Source organism: Engystomops pustulosus, chromosome 1 (assembly GCF_040894005.1).
Source record: "Engystomops pustulosus chromosome 1, aEngPut4.maternal, whole genome shotgun sequence".
Taxonomy (NCBI): domain Eukaryota; kingdom Metazoa; phylum Chordata; class Amphibia; order Anura; family Leptodactylidae; genus Engystomops; species Engystomops pustulosus.
The window spans coordinates 149,984,534-150,006,314 of NC_092411.1; the positions used below are offsets into that span (position 1 = coordinate 149,984,534).

The 21,781-nt window shown below is 41.7% G+C and overlaps 1 protein-coding gene across 6 annotated transcripts in view; it reads left to right on the forward strand.

Annotated features, from left to right (window-relative positions):
• HSD11B1L (hydroxysteroid 11-beta dehydrogenase 1 like) overlaps nucleotides 1-21,781 on the forward strand; it is a 47,338-nt gene that overhangs the window by 7,782 nt on the left and 17,775 nt on the right. The window contains exons 1-5 of one of the 6 annotated variants that reach the window (XM_072110607.1): nucleotides 2,229-2,293; nucleotides 3,207-3,520; nucleotides 7,402-7,530; nucleotides 13,565-13,695; nucleotides 18,558-18,669. In XM_072110607.1, coding sequence (XP_071966708.1) covers nucleotides 7,449-7,530; nucleotides 13,565-13,695; nucleotides 18,558-18,669 — 325 coding nt within the window. In that variant the 5' untranslated portion in view covers nucleotides 2,229-2,293; nucleotides 3,207-3,520; nucleotides 7,402-7,448. Of the gene's footprint in view, nucleotides 1-2,228; nucleotides 2,294-3,173; nucleotides 3,521-7,401; nucleotides 7,531-13,564; nucleotides 13,696-18,557; nucleotides 18,670-21,781 lie in introns of those variants that run through there. The other 5 variants (XM_072110590.1, XM_072110579.1, XM_072110620.1 and 2 more) reach the window with 5 other exon arrangements.

Genomic DNA, 21,781 nt, shown 5'->3' on the forward strand with positions numbered 1-21,781 from the left:
AAGCATCCAGAGAGCTTCACCAGAGGTCACAGTGGGCAGAGGGGTCCGCCTTTAACTAGGGGTCGTCTGTAAGTCGGGTGTCCTTAAGTAGGGGACCGCCTGTATTACATTTGGGCCATCATGTCAGGGGTTATAATGCTCATACAACCCTAGATAAATTTTTTGAGGGATGCCCTTTCCAAAATGGGTTTACTTTTCAGGGGGTTTCTATTGTACTGGTAGCTCTGCAGCTTATTAACATGACAAAGCACTCAAAGTCCCAACCAGTGAAAACAGAGCTCCATAAGCTAAATTTCGCTCCTTCCTTTCTCAGCCCTGCTGTGTGCCCAGCCTGTCGATTATTGCCACATATGGGGTATTGCCATACTCCAGACAACCCGCAGAATGATATTTGGGGTGTTTTTCAACAGTGGCATGAGTTTTTGAAACCATAGATTTTGCACAAAAAAACATATAATTGAGAAATAAAATGCAATTTTTACTCTGCACTATTTACTTTGTATTACATTTTGGCCTGCATGTTGGGGGTTAAAATGCTCACCACAACCTCAGATAAATAATTGGAGGGTTGAAGTTTCCAAAATAGTGTCACTTCTCGGGGGGGGTTCTATTGTATTGTTACCTCTGCGGCTCTGCTAACTCGACAATGCACTCCAAATCCAAACTAGTGAAAACGGAGCTCCAAAAGCTAGGTGGCATGAGTAGTCAAAATATATTTGGCACTAAAATGACATTTTTTACTCTGCACCATTCCCTTTGTATTTAATTTAGACTAGCACCCCATGGGTTAAAATGCTCATGACAACACTAGAGAAATTCATTAAGGGGTATATTTTCCAAAATAGTTTTGGGGTTTCAATTGTACTGGTACTTAAGGGGCTTTGCAAGTACGCTGTGGCACCACAAAGCATTTGCAGCCAAATTACCGTATTTTCCGGGCCATTAGGCGAATATAAGGCGCAACAGTCCGATGCGCCTTATATATGTAATAATTCCATATGTAAGGCGCATCGGACTATAAGGCGCAGGGGCGGAGCGGAGACCCGACGGGACACGACGCCAAGAAGAGACGTGGAACGCGGGGAAGGTGAGGGGAGGTGGAGAATGGAATACTTACATAGGTTCCCGCTACCGGAGACAGCAGATCTCCAGCGGGAACTGCAGACCACGCGGCAGAAGTTGTTCCCGCTGGAGATCTGCTGTCTCCGGTAGCGGGGACCTATGTAAGTAGGGTCCGCTGCCCTCATATAGGGCGCACCGGACTCTAAGGCGCACTTTGGATTTCCAAGGAAATCCAAGGCTTTTAAGTGCGCCTTATAGTCCGGAAAATACGGTAGCCTGCCAAAAACCCAATAGCGCTAATACTGTTCTGGACATCGCTGTGCGGCGATATAGCAGTTGACATCCACATGTCAGGAATTGCTGTACTCTGAAGAAACAGCCCAAAGATTTTGGGATGTATTTTTATCTTTTATACTTTCTGAATGTGTACATTTAAGAGCTAATTGAGAATATTCTTGTACAAAAATTTCCAATTCATTTTGTTAGATTCCTGATAAAGAAGTAAAGGCTTATCATGCTTTCCAGATGTTGTTTGATTATTTTGAGATGTTAAGGTCATAAAATTGGGTTATTTGTGGGGGTTTATAGTAGTCTCTATGGGGCACTTCCAAGATAAAGTAGTCACCACATATTTAGTTTTTTTCAAATTTCTTCAAAATCTGAGAACTTGCTACTAAAACTATAAACTTTCTAAAATCTGTTTAAAAAAAGGAAATGTAAAACGTGGAAATATAAAGAAGACAAATGGCAAAAGGTTTCTACAAAAAAAATGTGGTATGCCTTTTTTTAAAAAAAAAAAAGTAGAACATTTAAAACTTTGAAAATTGTAATTTTGACTTTTTTCCCCTACATTATCGATAACTGATCAGTGAAATTATACTACTAATATAAACTAAATGTGCCACGAGAAACCAGTCTCAAAATCAGAGGCATAAATTGAAAAGTTATTACCACAGGAAGAGACATTGATGAGATTTAAAAAAATTTTAAATCACTATTTATGGCTGTAGTCGGTTGGTTGCAGTGCATCCAGTATGGTCAGTGTTGTGGTGATGGCAGTTACACATCATTACTATGGTAACAGAGCAAGAAAACCTGTTATATCATCACTGGGAGCATAGCATAAGATGGAGGAGGAGTTACGGAGAACTAAAGGATCATGGAACTTGTATTTTCCAGTGGCGATCATCTTAGTGATAACTCCACCTACTTTAGAGAGGCCATAAATCTTGTAAATCATAAAATCTAATTATTTAAGCTCAGTTTTGTAATGACATTGAGTATTGTTGTATTCATTTATTTATATCATCATGGGTTTTTATGTCAGATGTTCATATTCCCAGAATACCCCTTTAACTTTTAAAACAAGGCCAGGTTCACGTCTCTTCGCTGCTATAGCGTATCCATTCTTGAGTACGTTTGTTGTACTATGGGTTTGTATCCTTTTTTTTTGTTTAGAAAAACATGTTCATATCCTTTTGAAAAAAAAAAAATGCAAAATATACCATTTTTTAACATTGGTTTCTATGGACAACATATGCATAAAGTGTGCATCTATTATACCTCAAATTCTTGCCTTCAAATTCTCTTCTTAAAACAAGTATATGTTTTTAAGTGTAAAAATGGATGCCGACGTATGCGACATATACAGCATATCTGCCAAAAAAGCATAGACGTATAAAGAAAAATGCAACTGTTTTTTTTATTTTTAGACATACATGTTGCATATGACCAATGAATGCAAAAGATGAAATGTGAACCCAGCCTTATGCTAAAGATCCAGAAGGGCTCTGGGGGCATTACATGCTGTTGCACTGTGCAGTCAGCACTCCCTTTCCTCTCCTCTGCTTGCTGTAATCTTACACAGTTGGAGGGGTAAGTGGTCCTGCACAGTGTAACAGCCTGTGAATCTGCAGCATGGAGGGGCTCTGGAAACAATGTATAAAGATTACTCCAGTCACAGTTCTTGGATTTAGTGCTTTATCATGCTTGATTTTTAAGATGAATTGTTTTTAAAGGGTTTTTCCCATGTCTGCAAAATTGATGTTATTGTTTGTATAATGAAAGATTATACATTTTTCAAATATACTTTCTGTATCAATTCCTCACAGGTTTCTTGATCTCTGCTTGTTGTCCTTCTATAGGAAGCTTTATTCTTTATTTCAAGTGGACAGCAATCTGAGCATAAATTAAAAAAAATCATAAATTTCCCCCGTGGACTATAGTTTGTAAAGGTCAGCAAAAGATGGATGCAAATCGACTGTAAACATTAATGAATTTCTCGGCCCATTGAAAGACATCTCCTCAGTAATAAGAATATACTTCTATACAACTGTAAATGCACAGAACCAGGAAGGAAATGCAGATTTGAGCTCACAAGTAGGAGGGGACATTCAGGTCATAGTCCTGCACACAACCAGGAAGGGAACCAGAAGCAATAACATTTTACAGATCATAGGTAAGTTACTCTAAATCTGAGTTTAAATGCAAAATTTTATGAATATATATGAATATGAAAGACCCTGTAAAAAGAATGCCTTACACAGCTGCATAAATGAAAGTTTAAAATGTGCAGATTTTATAATATGGAAATTTTCATTCTGTAAAATAATACCTTAAAGGACAGCTACCACCAGGATGAAGGATTGTAAACCAAGCACACTGACATACTGGTATGTGCCCCTCTGGCAGGATCCAGCCTTGGGTTTAAACCAAAACGCCTTTTAAAATTATGCGATCTGGGCTCTATCGGTGTTAATGGAGCCCCTCTGGCTAACTTGCCAAAATTTTAATGCCTTTTTTTCTTTAATACAAGAACATAAGAAGTGAAAAGAATAGCAGATCCTGCCAGAGGGGACGCATGTTTCTGTGTGTTTGGTTTACAATCTATATCCTGGTGGTAGATGTCTTTTAATGGAAGCCCAGTGGACACCATTATCGTCATCATCACCATCATCATTGGTTACTGTTGGTGTCTTATTGAACACTGTGAGTACTTCTTCTTTTTGCAATTATTCAGCTCATCTAACCATGCAGAACAAGGGGGAAGCCAAGTTCCAGTGTGAATCTAGCACATCTTGAATTAAAGGGGGAGGGGGATTGTCAATAGATCTTTACTAGATAAATGTTTCTTAGGCAGGTTTTGAGGTTTTTGCACATATGTGACTTTTGGGGTTGTCTGGGACATAGGTATCCTGCAAGCTGTGCCCAAAGGAGTTAATGGCATGCAGGGAGTATCTTTGTCCTGCCCTAGATTTTATGGGGGTTTTCCTGTTTTCATGGGTGAAACATATATTTATTTTTTTAAAGACTTTATTTTCATTTTTCAAGAATATAACAGTGTACAAAAGGCAAACATCCAGGGAAGCACAAGATGCAATCAGCACAAAAATCTTAGCATATGATAATTACATCAGCCAGTGATGCAAAAACATGGAGATAATTGCCCCCACAAAAGGTACCCCCTTCCCTAAGGTGGACAACACTCATTCACTTAACCATTCACACATCACGCAGATGGAGCTATACCTCCTCAACACCCGAAGCAGTCTGGGCTTCCCCCCACACATCCCAGATCAAAGAGAAACAATCCGGAATACCTCTAGCCGTGTAAGTGAGTTAATAAACCGGAGAATCCGCATTAATCAGCGCAATCCATTTGGCTAACGTAGGGCACTTAGGAGGCTTCCAGTTCAGCACAATAACCTTCCTACCATAGAACATTAGGATGGTCCCCTACCAGGCATCAAAGACACACCCGAGGGGAGCAGACACCCGGGAGACCCAGACTCTTGTTAATGTAGGAATGAATGTCCACCCAATAATCTTGAATAATTCCCATACTATTAGAAAGAAGGTCATCTAGAACACATCTGAGGTGAGTCTATGCATCTGACGCAAGTGCAAAGGGGTCAGGTATACTTGGTGTAGTCACTTGACCTGTATCAGCTGGTCCCTAGCACTGATAACAGTTGACCTCCAGTTCTGTGTGATTTCCTTAAAATGATGGTCCTCTAGTTCAGGACTATCTCATTGCCATATATGACAGCTGTGATGTGCTGTGCTCTAAAGTTAGTTCCTCCCAAACTGGACCCCCAGCGTGTGGCGCAGCTGTAGGTACCTATTAAACTCTAGACTAAGAGATGCAAAGGTCCTGAGAATTCCATTCTTGTACAACTGAACCTGGTATTTAATCCTCCTACGTGCCCAGAACTCAAAGTGTGGCAGGGATCTCACTTCAGGTAGGAAGGGATTGCACCACAAAGGGGTAGTAGGAGACCAGGCTCTAGAGCAGTGATGGCAAACCTTTTAGAGCCAGAGTGCCCAAACTACAACAAAGACCCGCTTATTTATCGCAAAGTGCCAAAACAGAAATTTAATTTGTGATTTATACTCCATTCTCTGTCACAGTTTTCATTCATATCAGCACCCTGAGGACACCAATAAAGCAGAAAATAGTCCCAAGTAGAGTTGTCACTTTAAAATAGCTCTGTGCACAGCAAGTCCTGGGCTGTCTGGGACTGCAGGAAGATACCTGGAGTCATCTCTGGTGATGGCCTGAGTGCCCACAGAAAGGGCTCTGAGTGCCACCTCTGGCACCAGTGCCATAGGTTAGCCATCACTGCTCTAGAGTCATCCTCCTGACAGTCCACCACTCTATTTCATATTGCCACGGTGGCCACTATGTTAGATGTGTAATGTAACATATTTAGTTTACAGGTTTATTGTGTAAACCGCAATAGCCTATATGCCCACAACATAACATTATTTGGAAGAAAGCTTTATTTGGAATGCTATATTTCCCTACGGACAAGAATGTCAATTTAGGTAAGATACACTGCTCAACATTGAAATTGCAACACCACAAAGGAATTCACAGGATTCAGAGCCATGTTAATTATATGTATATTATAAAAAATGCAAAAAAAAATATTCAAAGCAGCTCAATTTATTTGGTTTCATTTACTCACATGACTGAATGCTTTCAATAAGGATATAAATTCTTGTCGGGGGAATATTTTGACACATCTGAAACACTTAATGTGAAAATAAACAAGATCCGCTGGTGGCATATCCCTTTGTGATTACCAACTAATGATCTCACATGTGCTAGAAGGCAGATAAGACCAGAGATGCTGCAGGTCATGATAGTACATTTATGGCACACAAGATGCAAAACCATTCCTGGGACACTGGTCTTTCGACAATCAGATCAATTTTTTGCGTACATGTGTATCTGGAATGAACACTAGACAGGTCAGGTTAACGTTCATTATGCTATTCCACAGCATAATCTTGGAAGCTGGTGTGATGTGATGTATGACTTGTGAAGGACATTGCACACATGATCTCCAGACTCATTTCATCCAAAGCAAATGTAGGTCTCTTCAAGATCTTCGTTATGGCCTTGGTTGTCATCTTGATTTACACCATGATAGACATGCAAACAAACATACCTCAGATCTAATATTTAAAGAGGATCTGTCACCCCACATAATCCCCTCCCCAGCCCTTTTCCATATATGCTAAATTTATTTTAATTTTTGTTGGGAAAGTTGTTCCTAAAAGATCTGAGGTCGGATCCTCTTATCCACTGCCCTGGCAGACGGGTTGATTCATGAGGGGGTCAGTACTCCTCTGTATGGTCTGGCCCACACTCCCCCACCACGCCCCTCTGAGAAGCCGGCAGCATCGCATATATTGCGACTGACAGCGGCCGTGTCGTGCTTATTGACAGCGGCGTCCAAATGTTATAATGTTATCATGAATAAACCTGACTGCCAGCGCAGTGGATATGAGAGGATCCGACCTCTTATTTGGTAAGAGATCAGATCTTTTAGGAACCACTTACCCAGCATAAATTAAAATAAATTTAGCATATATGGAAAGAGGCTGGGGAGAGGATTATGGGGGCATGTTTGGTGGGGGTCTTTTTGGGGGTGACAGGTCCTCTTTAAGTAGATGAAAAAAGTGTTTTTATTCTTCTGTGCCCTCCCACATGCCACAGATCGGAGCTAGGTCCTTAAAAATGTAATGACTAGCAGATCTTGGCAAATGCTGCTCCTTTCTCAATTTGCATGCCCTGATGGTCTCATCCTTATTTAGGTCACAATTTTTAATTTTGAGGAAAACAATAATTTTTTAAGCTTAGGTTTCATATATATGTCACATGTGGATAGGAAAGTTGTCAAGTCTGTTTGAATATAAGCTGGTAAAGCCAGGGTTAAAGAGCGAAACAGCTTTTTATGAAATGGTAATAACTAGCATGTGATCCTTTAAGAACTATATTGTCCTGACAGATTACATTTTACAAGGATAAGAAGGAATTTTGTTTCACAGATTCTTTAACTGTGTTTATTACATGTGGAAGAATCTGAAGTTCCAACATGGGCTACAAAATAAAGGGATCCTGCCTGGTCGCTTTTGTGGCTATAATAGTATATCTGTACAGTGACACTTTTGATCCAGGTAAGTGGAATACATGGATTTTGTAAACATACTGTATGTTTTTAAAGCATATTCATATTCTTCTAAATGGATCACTAAGTGAAAGATCAAGTGAATCATAGTGTTATTGTTTAAAATGCTTTGTATTGCATTTCCCCACATTATTATTTCTCATATCTTTTTTATGATAATAGCTTTTTCTTTAACCCCTTAAGGACATAGCCAGTTTATAGCTTAAGGCTCAACCCCATTTTTTGTATCCTGACATGCATCGCTTTATATGGTTATAACTTTTGAACACTGTTATTTATCAAAGCGATTATGAGATTGTTTTTCCTCACATGTTGTACTTCGTTTTAGTGGTAAATTTTGGCTAATAAATTTGCCATTTTCGAAATTCAAAATCATCACCCTTTCGGGCAGATAGATTTACAACCTAAATCAGTTGCTGAATAACATTTCCCATATGTCTACTTTACATTTTCAGAATTTTTGAAATGTCTGGATAATTTATTTTGATAAATCCTAGTCGGACCTCAGGCTTCCAGGGGAACTATCAGCGCTCCCCCTGAAGACGGCGCAGGGGGCGATCGTCGAGCAGAGACCCCTGGCAGGCAAGTTAAATGCTGTGGTCGCGCTGACGGCGGCATTTAACGGGTTAAACACCCGGGGTCGGAGTGGGTATATTACCGCTGACACCCCGCGACTCCCGATGCTGGCTCGGCTCCGGTACTAGTACTGCTCTGAGAGCTAATAGTGGGAGCCCGCTCAGTACTAGTATGGCGCTGAGCGGGGTTAAAAACTACTTAACTTTGCAGAATAGGCTTTCAGCTTAATACAGTTGATTTAGCAGTAGTAACTTCCAATGTGCTGACCATGACCAGGAGATCAAAATAAGAGAACAACACATAATTTTCTAAATGTCAAGGTCATTGTGTAGTCCTATGTGAATATATCCTAAATAGCAGCATTTCAAGCTTATTTCATAAATTGTATATATTTTAATAAAATGTAAATCAGATGCTTGATGAAAATTAGAAAACACTTTGAGGGTTCGCTCATACACGGTGTTTAACACATGCGTTTGAAAATGCATTGCACCAGTTAAATAGATTTGCCTAATTGAACAGCTACTAACATTTGCATTTACAAAACGCAATAGTTAACGCAATGTTAACATATGTGTCAACCTTACCATTAACACGTGCATTAACCCCTTCCCGACATTTGACGTAATAGTACTGCATCGCGGGAGGTGCGTTCCCGCAAAATGCAGTACTATTACGTCATGCTTCTGGCACCGGCTCCTGAACGGAGCCGGCGCCAGAAGCTGCAGGTGTAAGCTATATATTATAGCCGACACCTGCCTCTAACACCCGCGATCGGAGATTTAAAGAGGATGCAAGGGGCATTTCAGAAGAATCGGACCCCCCCGCGGCGCTTACCGGGGGGTCCGCTGCTCCGATCGCAGCCCCGGGACTGCCGGTGCCCGGGGCTGCGCAATCCTCCTGCCGGGAGCCGGGTCCTGCCTTCTGACAGGACCCGGCTGTAACACACTGAGCATGCGCAGCATGCTCAGTGTGTTACATTACACAGTGTAATACAACTGTATTACACTGTGTAATGTGAAGAAGAGCTTGAACAAGTGATCAGTGGATCACTTGTTCAAGCTAACCTGTAAAAGTTAATAAAAATGTTAAAAACACTACATAAAATAATTTTTTAATAAAAATAATTAATTAAATAAACTTAGAGTCCCCTAAACACAAATATTCCCTATACACATGCAATAAAGTGAAAAAAACACAAAATCGCCAAAAAAACCCACATATTTGGTATCGCCGCGTCCGTAACAATCCGTACAATAACTCAGAAACATTATTGGACCCGCTCGGTGAACGCCGTAAAAACAAAACCCGAAAAACACGCCAAAAATGTACATTTTTCATAAAATCTCTACACAAAAATGTTCTAAAAAGTGATCAAAAAAAGTTATGTGCGCAAAAATGGTACCACTGAAAAGAACAACTCAACACGTAAAAAATAAGCCCTAAACTAGCTCTGTCAACCAAAAAATATTAAAGTTACGTCTCCGAAAAGATGGCGATGCAAAAACAAATGAGATTTCCTCTATATTAGTTTTTATCCAGTAAAATTGTAAAAATAAATGAAAAACTATACAAATGAGGTATCACCGTAATCGTAGTGACCTATAGAATGAAGATAATATAATATTTTTAGTGTACGGTGTACGACCCCCAAAAAATACGAAAAGAAAGTAAACCAAAATTGACAATTTTCTTTTCACCCATACATTCAAGAGTTAATAAAATCTCATCAATAAGCTAATGACCCACTAAAATGAAGTATTTGTAAAGTGCATCTCATGTCGCAGAAAATAAGCCCTTATATGTCCAAATTGCCAAAAAAATAAAGATTGTATAGCCAATAAAAATTGACAATGCATAATCTGCTCTGAATGGCGCAGCTCCCTTCGACGCCCTGGCGTGTGCCCATACAGCAGGTTACCACCACATATGGGGTATTATTATACACGAAAGAGATTGGGTATCAAATTTTGTGGAGCGTTTTGGTATTTTATCCAATGACAATTTGTACATTTTTTGAAAAACATATTAATTCACTCAAAAAATTTTACTTTCAAAATTGCATCCGATTTTGTTTTAACCCCTGTAAAACAATTAAAGGGTTAACAAACTTCATAAAAGTTGTTTCACATACGTTGAGGGCCGTAGTTTCTATAATGGGGTAATTTATGGGGTTTACTTTTATTTAGGTCTCTCAAAGTGATTTGAAACCTGAGCAGGTCCCTCAATAGCAGGATTTTGCGTTTTTTATGAAAATGTGAAAAATCGCACCTAACGTTCAAAGGCCCATAACATCCTACAAAAATAAGAGTATGCATAAAAAACCATGTCCACATAAATTAGACATTTAGTGAATGTTAGTTATTACGTTTTTTTGCGGTTATGACTATGTATGGAAAAAGTAGAACATTTTGAAGTTCAAAAATCTAAAATTTTTCCAAATTTTCACCAAATATCTGATTTTCTCATAAATAAATGCAAAACATACCACCAAAATTTTTCAAATAACCTGAAGTACGATGTGTCACGAGAAAACAATTTTAAAATCACTTGGATATGTTAAAGCGTTCCGAAGTTATAACCACTTATAGTGACACAGGGCAGATTTGAAAAAATGGGCCGTGTCAGGAAGGTGAAAAGTGGCTTCAGCGTTAAGGGGTTAATGCATGTGTTCACAGTTGCACTTTGTAAATGCAAATGTTAACAGCTGGTTAATTAGGTAAATCTCTCTTCTGCTTTTTGAAATGCAAGCGTTAAACTCCATACCTGCTAGTTATTGGTATGAACCTGGCACCTGGTGCTAATTTCCTTCATTTGTGAGAAACCCTATTTTACTGGCAACCTAACTTTCCAGTTTTCAAAAATGGTGTGCAGTTTCAAAGTGACTGAAACCCTCCGGCAGAAGGTGGCCAAGTTGAATGCAAGAGGGGTGATCCAATCAGCCATAGCAAGAAAAGTTGGTTGTTCCAAGTCTGTGATTTCTACACTATTATATCCTTATAACATCACAAACATATTCAAGTTGGCCAACAAGGTTGTTCACTATTAAAAGACACATTTAAGAGAGGACACGAATAATCCCCATGGGTAAAAATTACAATGCTTCCACTGGAATTGCTCGCCAGTTCAGCAGTGTAGGATCTGTCTGGTCATTCAGTGATTCGACGTTTGGACTGAAATTCCACTACTGCAGTGACCAAATCTCTCATTAGCAGAAAGACTCAAAAGACTAGACTCTAGCTATATCTATTATTGTGTTAAATGATTTATTGTTGTATTGTATTTGGACATTTCCATATATACATTTCTATAGGTATCATCTATTGTTACTGGTTTGGCTGAACATGCATTTGTACTTGGTGGGGAGGAGTGGAGAAAGTCTCCCATGAGAACAAAACATTGAGGATGTTTTTACCATTATTTTTTACCATTATACCATGGTAACATTTTTACCATTATTTTACAATTAGCCTATCATCATAAGGGAAACCTTCCATTCCACTAAGTAATTGGGTTGCTTGTCTTTAAACCCTCTTCAACAAGTCTTTTTCTTGTTCTGTAGTCCCCAGTTCTACACTATTAAGTGTATGTGCAGAATTCCTATTTCTGGTGCCTTGGTGCTTTATCTTACAATTACCAAGATTAAATTTCATTTTCTGTGCAATTGCACGTGTTGCAAGCATATCTCTGCATTAGAATCTTTCCAGCTTCCCAGTACACCGCACAGAATACTTAATGGTTGTACAATTTGTTTCACAGATAACAAGCCCTCATATGATTCTTTTTACTGAAAAATAAAAGTTATGGTTAAAAGAGGTTGAAAAGAAATGCAAAAATGGGAAAGGGCAGCTTTCAAACATTAAATTGTAACTGTAAAGTTACTGACAAAATCTAACAATACCTGTCTCATGCTGCTGACTTCTTCCTAGCCTTAGATACAGCCTGGTATATCTATCATCCCTTCTTATAAACTCATATTCAGCTATTTCTGTAGTGGGCTGCATTTCTTGGTTGTGACATCAGCTAAGGGCACTGAGGCCAGAGCACTGAGGGCATTCATATGAATCAGGACAGCATGTTTGTATCTGGAAAACCTGAAGCATGTGATGAGTCGCATGCTTGTGACATTACCCAAGGTTCTGTTTTCTTTACCCAGGTACATTAAAGGGGTATTCCCATGAAGACAAGATTATTAAATATACTCAGGATAACAAAACACATTCTCTAATTAATAAAGATACAAAATTTCACACATCTAATTCCACCAGTCCTGGTGTTTACAATTTTGGTTGCCCCTTGATCTGATCGTAAATCTTCCGACAATGGTCAGATTCTTCTCGTGAATAGCTTCTCATGTCTGCACACTACAGTGTTCTATGCCTCCTGCCCCTCCATGCATTACATGACCAGCTCAGACACAGGCGCTTTCTGCCGGCAAGCAGAGACATATTCTACACACTACAGGCTTGATAAGGTCTTTATCTGGGAGGGAGGCTTATAGCAGTGCTGACTCTGTGTGGGTTACAGGTGAGTTAGTAGAACTGAGAGTGTCATTGTGTTTCATATACATCTCTTGAATATCCTCATCTCTGAGCTGCCTCATCTCTCTTTTTCTATGTGTCAGATACTAGTAGAATGTTCAGATGCTAAATAAAAGTGTAGATAAACCCTGCATCATGATTATCTAAGCAGATTGTCAGCACACAGCATCTCACAGCACAGATGAATCATACAGTGTCTGTTAATGTGTGAATATCACTAGGGGGTTCTCAATTCAATTTGAGAACGTCTTTTCATGGGCAAACCCCTTTAAGGAAAGACCAACAGAACTTGTACGATCCACAAATCTATTAGCTAAGCCAGATAGTTGCAAGAGCTCTGCAACAGCACTGTTTAACCATAGGGTGAAGGGTGCAGCAGCACCAGGCCCTAAGACAGCAGCAGGCCCCAGCCATTCCTAACTTCTTCAGTAACAGGTTACAGAAAGAGATGAGTTGGTTAGTAAGTCTCTTTGTGTGTGTATGTGTACTCCAATCCTGCAAACAACAAAGTACTACTACTGTTTTTCTCCCTTCACAGTATGGCATAGCACAGTACTTTTTCCTCCTATCCTGTATACATTAATACTCTACAGTAATACATCAGTATAAATGGTGACTAAAATGTATATCTGGTTACAGAGCAGTATAACTACCCTTTTTCTGTATATATGGGCACTGTAGTACTAGTACTAGTACTAGTACTCTTTTCTATGTATGGCAACAAAAAAGTACTACTACTTTACATATATGAGGGGACCACTTTTGTTATCTTTGCACGTTAGTGCACTTCTCTAATGGATATAAGACAAACATTTCTCGTTTTACAACAAATTCATTATTTTATTCAAGTTGAATGAAACAAAAATCTTTAATATGAATTTATTTCTTTGTTTTCCTCTTTCACAGCAAGCCTTGTGAATGCTAGGGTTCTAGTTACTGGTGCCAGTGCTGGAATAGGGGAAGAGATAGCATATCACTACGCCAGGGCTGGAGCAAATCTTGTGCTTACTGCACGGAGGGAAAATGTTCTGATCACGGTAAGCAGCAAAGATACTTTTATATAAACTGATATACCGGCGGTCCCCTACTTAAGGGCACCCGACTTATAGATCACCCCTAGTTATGAAATAGCACAGATGGGAACTGTACTAATTTGGGCTGCTCCTGAATACTCTCACTCTATCTGTGTCCTCTGGAAATTACTGTGGATTGTAGGGACACGATTGGGGGTACTGTAAGGACATTACTGGTGGAGCCCTGAGGACATTACTGGACGAGCTATAAGAACATTACGGGGGGGACATTACTGGAAGTTGTGAGGGGTTGTACTGGGGGAGCTGTGGGGATATTACTTACTGGGGAGTGTGAGGACATTACTGAGAACTGTGGGAACATGACTTGCTGTGGGGAACATTACTTGGGGGACTTCACTTGCCGGGTGATGCTGTTCCTGGAACTATTCATAGGAGGAGCTAAGTATGTGCGTGGGATCATACTTCATAAGCTGGAAAACATTCTGTCTTTGAGGGAACGGTGAAGGGTAATAACAGGTAAGTACTACTGAGAGCATGAGAGGAGTAACTGCTTGTAGTGCCAGTGGAGCAGTATAGTACTGGGGGGCCACCTACTGGGAGCCCACCTACTGCTACATGAAATTTTACCTGTATATTCTTAGACCGTGTTTACACAAAGCATTTTCATTGAGTTTTGAAAGGCACAACAAATTCATCAGGCAAAAATGTATCACAAATCAGTTTATGGTAAAAAAAAATCAGTTCAAAGCCACTTTTGCTGTGTCACATGTATCACTGTGATATTCTGGTGGCACTCTTCATACTGTAGAGTTGTTCTAAACTGTGTGCCACAATGTGATGCAAAGTCTAAAAATACTTGGTGCACGGGCTCGCATCGAGGGAGCGATGGAAGGTGAGTACAATTTTTGTATTTTATCTAGGACTGTATATAATAGTTATAGGGGGATTGTATTTATTTATTATGGGGGGTGTATATAGCAATAATAGGAGTCTGCATATAGTTATTTATAATAGGGAGGCTGTTTATAGTTGTAATAGGGGGACTGTATGTAGTTAGTTATAGGGAGGCTGTATATAGTTATTATAGGGGGTGTATGTAGTTATAGGGGACTGTATATAGTTATTATAGGGGGCTGTGTATAATTATTATAGGGGGTGTATATAGGTATTATTGGGGGCGAATATAGTTATTGTAGGTGGTGTATACAGTTATTATATGGGTTTCATATAGTTATTATTGGGGGTCTGTATATAGTTATGAGGGGACTGTATATAGTTTTATAGGGGGATTGTATATAGTTTTATAGGGGGATTGTATATAGTTATTATATGGGGACTTTTATTTTTTTAATATGGGGGACTATGTAGTTTTTATAGAGGGACTGTATATAGTTATTATAAGGGTTGTATATAGTTATTATAGGGGCTGTATATAGTTATTATAGGGGGACGTATGTAGTATTTATAGGGGGATTGTATATAGTTATTATAGGGGGGCCTTATATAGTTTTTATGGGGGGACTGTATGTAGTTATTATAGGGGGACTGCATGTAGTTATAATAGGGAGACTGTATATGGTTATCATATGGTGACTGTATATAGTAATTATTGGGAGGCTGTATATATTTATAGGCAGTGTATATAGTTATTATAGTGGGCTGTATATAGTTATTATAGGGGCTGTATATAGTTATTATATGGGACTGTATGTAGGTAATGTTGGGGGCTGTATATAGTTATTGCTGGGGGCTATACATAGTGATTACTGGGGATCTGTATATAGTGTTTGCTGGGGAGCTGTATATATTTATTACTGGGGCTATATATAGTGATTGCTGGGGGAGCTGTATATAGTTATTGCTGCGGACTGGTATATAGCAATGTCCCCCACACAGTCCCCAAGGAATGTTCTCTCACAGCCCTCCAGTAATGGGCCCACACAGCCCCCCCCCCAAGTAATGTCCCCCAGTAATGTTCCCCACACAGCTCACCAGTAAGTAATGTGCCCACACAGCCCCCCCCCAGTAATGTCTCCCTCACAGCCCACTAGTAATGTGCCCACACAGTCCCCCCAGTAAGTAATGTTCATCAAACAGCCCCCCAGTAATATGCCCCCCAGTAATGTCCCTCACACATCCCCCAGTTATGTCGTTACACAGCTCCCCCAGTTATGTCGTTACACAGCTCCCCCAGTTATGTCGTTACACAGCTCCCCCAGTAATGTCCCCCACACAGCCCTCCCCCCAGTAATGTCCCCCCACACAGCCCTCCCCCCAGTAATGTCCCTCACACAGCCCCCCCAGGAAGGTCCCCCACACAGCCCCCCAGTAATGTCCCCCAAACAGCTCCCGAGTAAGTAATGTGCCCACGCATTCCCCAAGTAATGTGCCCACACAGCACTCCCAGTAATGTCCCCCACACAGCCCCCCCAGGAATGTCCCACCCATGTCCCCCCCCCAGGAATCACATGTCCCTCCCATAAATGTCCCCCACACAGCCCCCCAAGTAAGTAATGTGCCCACGCATTCCCCAAGTAATGTGCCCACACAGTGCTCCCAGTAATGTCCCCCACACAGCTCCCCCAGGAATGTCCCCCACATGGGACCCCAGGAATTTCCCACAAACTCCCCCCCCCCCCAGGAATTTCCCCCACATGCCTCCCCAGGAATGTCCCTCACACAGCCCCCCAGGAATGTGTCCCCACAGCCCAACAGTAATGTCCCCCACACAGTCCCCCAGTAAGTAATGTGCCAACACATCCCCCCAGTAAGTAATTTGTCCACACAGGGCTCCCAGTAATGTCCCTCACACATCCCCCAGTTATGTCGTTACACAGCTCCCCCAGTAATGTCCCCCCACACAGCCCTCCCCCCAGTAATGTCCCCCCACACAGCCCTCCCCCCAGTAATGTCCCTCACACAGCCCCCCCAGGAAGGTCCCCCACACAGCCCCCCCAGGAAGGTCCCCCACACAACCCCCCAGTAATGTCCCCCAAACAGCTCCCGAGTAAGTAATGTGCCCACGCATTCCCCAAGTAATGTGCCCACACAGTGCTCCCAGTAATGTCCCCCACACAGCTCCCCCAGGAATGTCCCCCACATGGGACCCCAGGAATTTCCCACAAACTCCCCCCCCAGGAATGTCCCTCACACAGCCCCCCAGGAATGTGCCCCCACAGCCCAACAGTAATGTCCCCCACACAGTCCCCCAGTAAGTAATGTGCCAACACATCCCCCCAGTAAGTAATTTGTCCACACAGGGCTCCCAGTAATGTCCCCCACACAGCACCCCAATAAGAAATGTGACCACACAGCCTTCCAGGAAGTAATGTGCCCACACAGCCCCCCAGTAAGTAATGTGCCCACACAGCCCCCCAGTAAGTAATGTGCCCACACAGCCCCCCAGTAAGTAATGTGCCCACACAGTTACCCCATCTTCTCCCCCTTCCCTTAGCTGCTATTATGTTCCCCCTCAACTCACAGATGCATCTCTGTGCATTACTTTCCTACAGGTCATGTGATCATGACATCATCAAAGGTCCTGCAGCCTTTGGGAGCATTATTCTCTCAGAGGCTAGGACCTGCATCGGAATAATGGTACTGTCTTAAACTAGAGTACTGAAAGACTACCTTGGTCACTGGAGTAAAGAAGATGACGGCCGCTGCATCGGGTGGGTGGGAAAGGTGATTAATGTATGCATCGGGGGAGGGGCAGCGGTTGCTGTCTACTTTGGGGGGCGCAGTGACAGGTGTGGGGGCACTGTTACTGCTATGGGGGCAGTTTGGCTGCTGTAGGTTGCCCTTTTGCACTATGGCAGGCACTATGACTACTATGGAGGGAACTGTGGCATCTGTAGGGGCACTTTGGATGCTATGGGAGGCACTGGCAGCTTACTTAGGCATTCTGCCAGTTGTCGGGCCACATGGCAACTGTGGGATAACTCTGGCATCAGTGGGGTGCACTGTGGTAGCTTTGGGGGCATTCTGACCTATGGGGAGCAGTGTGGCATCTATTGGGTGCACTGTAGCTGCTGTGGGTGTCCTTCTGGCACCTGTGGGGGCACTGTTACTAGTATGGGGGGCACTGTGGCAGCTATGGTAGGCACTCTGGCTTCAGTGGGGGCACTGTCACTACTGTGAAGGCTCTGTGGCCTCTCTGGCGGCACTGTAGAAGCTGTGGGGGACACTGTGACAACTATGCAGGTACTGTGCCATCTGTGGGGCGCACTGCCAGCTGTCGCAGGCACTGTGGCTACTGTAGGATAACTCTAGCAACTATGGGGTGGACTTTGGCATCTGTGGGGGGAACTCTGGCGGCTGTGGGGGGCACTGTGACAACTGTGAGGGCACTGTGGCATCTGTGGGCTGCACTGTGGCTGTTGTGGGGTCACGCTGACTAATGGCTACTGTTTGGGGTCACACCTACCATGGGGATGTCTCAGGTCATTTAACAATATGTTTAGTTTGTGGTTGCCCTGAATAATAGTAATACTGTATAAATGTAATTACTGAACAGCTTAAGTAGATACATTTATACAGTAATAAAATAAGGCAACCACAAGGCTGATGTGGCCCCCCAGGAAAATGAGTTTAACACCCCTGTTGTAAAGCCTAAGAATACCTCTTCATATTTGGTTTCTTAATTGCATTATCCCACAGTATAGTTTTATCACATTGAGCATGGAAAAATTATAAAGAAAATGCTATATCCTGAAGGCTATTTTTAACATAATAAACTCCAATTACAGAGTAAATTGAGCCTTAGTGAACTGCTGGGTTTGATTTTTCATTGTAGTTATTTTCATTATCAGAAAAATATTCCCTGCAAGTCACAAGTGATACCATGGATCTCTGCTTTGTTATAGGTGAGGAATAAATGCCTAAAGCTTGGGGCAAAGACTGTGTCTATGGTTGTAGCTGACATGGGATCATCAGAGGATCGTAATGGCGTTGTGGAAAAAGCTATTGCTGATATGGGTAAGAAAAGCGCTAATTGTACATTGAGTCTAGCAAATGCTAGAATGTAACAATGAAATCCAAAATTAAGCTTGCAGGTCTCACAGCACAGATTTAATTATTGTAAAAGTTACTGAACTATGGTACTTTATTATGCTGGGTCATGTTTGATATGTTTTGCATGGGATATGGATGTTATTATTTTAACCATGATCCTAAAAATTAGACTTAAAAGGAACCTGTCGCCTGATTTTCACTAATAACGCTCATGACATGTTCCCACAAAATTAACTTAACAACAATGGGGCAGATTTACTTACCCGGTCCATTCGCGATCCAGCGGCGGGTTCTCCGACACTGATTCGTGTCTTCCGGCGATTCACTAAGGTAGTTCTCCCGATGTCCACTAGGTGTCGCTGCTGCGCTGAATTCCGTCGGAGTTCACTGAAGTTCACCAAGCCAGGCTGGGTGCAGGTAAGTGCGTGTCAAGCGACACATTTTTTTCTAAAATACGGTGGTTTCTCCGAATCCGACCGGGTTTCTGACGGCCACGATCGGATTGCGTGCGCCAAAATCCAGGGGCAATTCAGGGAAAATCGGCACAAAACGGTAAAATTTGTGTAACCCGCCCTTAGTAAATGACCCCCAATGTTTTAGCTAAAAAATTTATAATTCCTATTGAACTTTGTAATACTACCTTTCACCCGGTCAGACGAAGCAGAGAGTCACAAGAGTGTGGGCTATTCATTTAATGCTGTGGGTCTCTCACTTCAGCATATGCCTCTTTAACTTACAAACCTAATTTTTGGGGGATAGGAACTGTACTTTTTTTTTTTTGGCTAAAAACGCCAACTATTCTTCAAGATTCACATATCTCTTCCTCTTTTAGGTTTCTTGACTTTCTCTATGACATTTCCTAAAGGTTTGGCCAACATATAGAAGTTTACACTTGGTGTAAACAGAAATGTCCAACACAAAAAGTAATACTGTTTTTGGCTTAAATATAGTCCACAAAACTATTTGTCTAGTACAGTTGTCTACAGGTGCCATGCAGTGAAATGTAGTACATGTTCCTTTGTATTAGACAAGAAAAAATTATTTGTATGAAGTGGGGATGATAGAACCTATAGATGATTTTTATCTTTTGTGACAGTACATATGTCATCTATGTAGTTTAGTGTGCCAAGTGTAAACTTCTATATGTTCGCTTACCATGGTATCCAAGACAACCAGTTGCATGATGTAGGAGGTAAATTTGGGGATGTAGCTCTGTCCTCAGGTGAATAACTGGGTAATGATGAAAACACAAGATTATGCAACCATAAAGACTTTAAGAGAATGCTACAAAATACTCTGTTTTGGACATATGGGGGCAGTGGCGGATTAAGTATCCCATAGGCTACGGGCCTATGAACTTCACACCTGCTCTTATAACCCATCTAATAACATTCCGTAACTGCATGAAACCAACCACCCTGACTACCATTCAGAGCACATCTCCCAGACAGTGTAAGAGATGTGGATACTACCCCTGGCTGGCCCAACTTCTGTGCTCTGCAGCTAAACTCCCCCTCATACTGTAAATACTCGCATAAAAACAGAGGCTCCTAATTTAACCACCAAAAAAAAAAAACTGGGAAAAGTAATGGACTGGAGTATAAACCCTAGAGTAGGAAATCCAGCCGCTTCTCTGATAAAATGTCCAGCAGCCACACCTCATTAATGAAATGTCCACCGCAAAGCCCTCCTTTAATGAAATGTCTACAGCACAATGCCCCCCTTTAATGAAATGTCCACAGCACATGCCCCCCTTGAATGAAACGTCTACCCCAGTTGCCCCTTCAATGAAATGTCCACCGTAGATCACCCCTTTAATGAAATGTCCACAGCAGATGCCCCCTTTAATGGAACATCCACCCAAGATGCCCCCTTTAATGAAATATCCACCCAAGATGCCCATTTTAATGAAATATCCACAGCACATGCCCCTCTTTAATTAAATGTCGACAGCACATGCCCCTTTTAATGAAATGTCCACAGCAAATGCCCCCTATAATGAAATGTCCACAGCACATGCCCCCCTTGAATAAAATGCCTACCCCAGATTCCCCTTCAATGAAATGTCCATCGTAGATCCCCCCTTTAATGATATGTCTACAGCAGATGCCCCCTTTAATGGAACGTCCACCCCAGATGCCCCCTTTAATGAAATGTCCACCTAAGGTCCCCATTTTAATGAAATATTCACCCCAAATGGCCCCCTTTAATGAAATGTCCACCCCAGATGCCCCCTCTTAATAAAATGTCCACCCCAGATCCCCCCTTTTAATGAAATGTCCACTCCAGATCCCCCTTTAATGAAATGTCCACCCATATGCCCCCTTTAATGAAATGTCCACAGCAGATGCCTCTTTAATGAAATGTCTAACCCAGATACCGCCTTTTAATGAAATGTCAGCGCCAGATGCCCCCATTCAATAAAATGTCTGCCCCGGATGACCCACTTTAATTAAATGTTCACAGCAGATGCCCCTTTTAATGAAATGTCCACAGCAACTGCAGTCCTTTCTGAAATGTCCACCCCAGATACCCCCTTTAATGAAATGTCCAACCAAGATTCCCCCTTTTAATAAAATGTCCACCCCAGATGGCCCCTTTTCATGAAATGTCCACAGCAGATGGCCCCTTTTAATGAAATGTCCACAGCAGATGGCGCTTTAATGAAATGTCCACAGCAGATGGTGCTTTAATGAAATGTCCACAGCAGATGGTGCTTTAATGAAATGTCCACAGCAGATGGCGCTTTAATGAAATGTCCACAGCAGATGGCGCTTTAATGAAATGTCCACAGCTGATGCCTTACTTTAAGGAAATCTCCAGAGCATCTCCCACCCTTTATAAAATGTCCATAGCAAATGCCCCTCTTTAATAAAATGTCTTCCCCAGGTGCCCCCTTTAATGAAATGTCTACAGCCGATGGCCACCTTTAATGAAATGTCCACCGCTGATGCCCCCTTTAATGAAATGTCTACATCAGAAGCCTCCTTTTAATAAAATGTCCACCCCAGATGCCCCTTTTAATTAAAAGTCCACCCCAGACACCCGTTTTAATGAAATGTCCACCCCAGACACA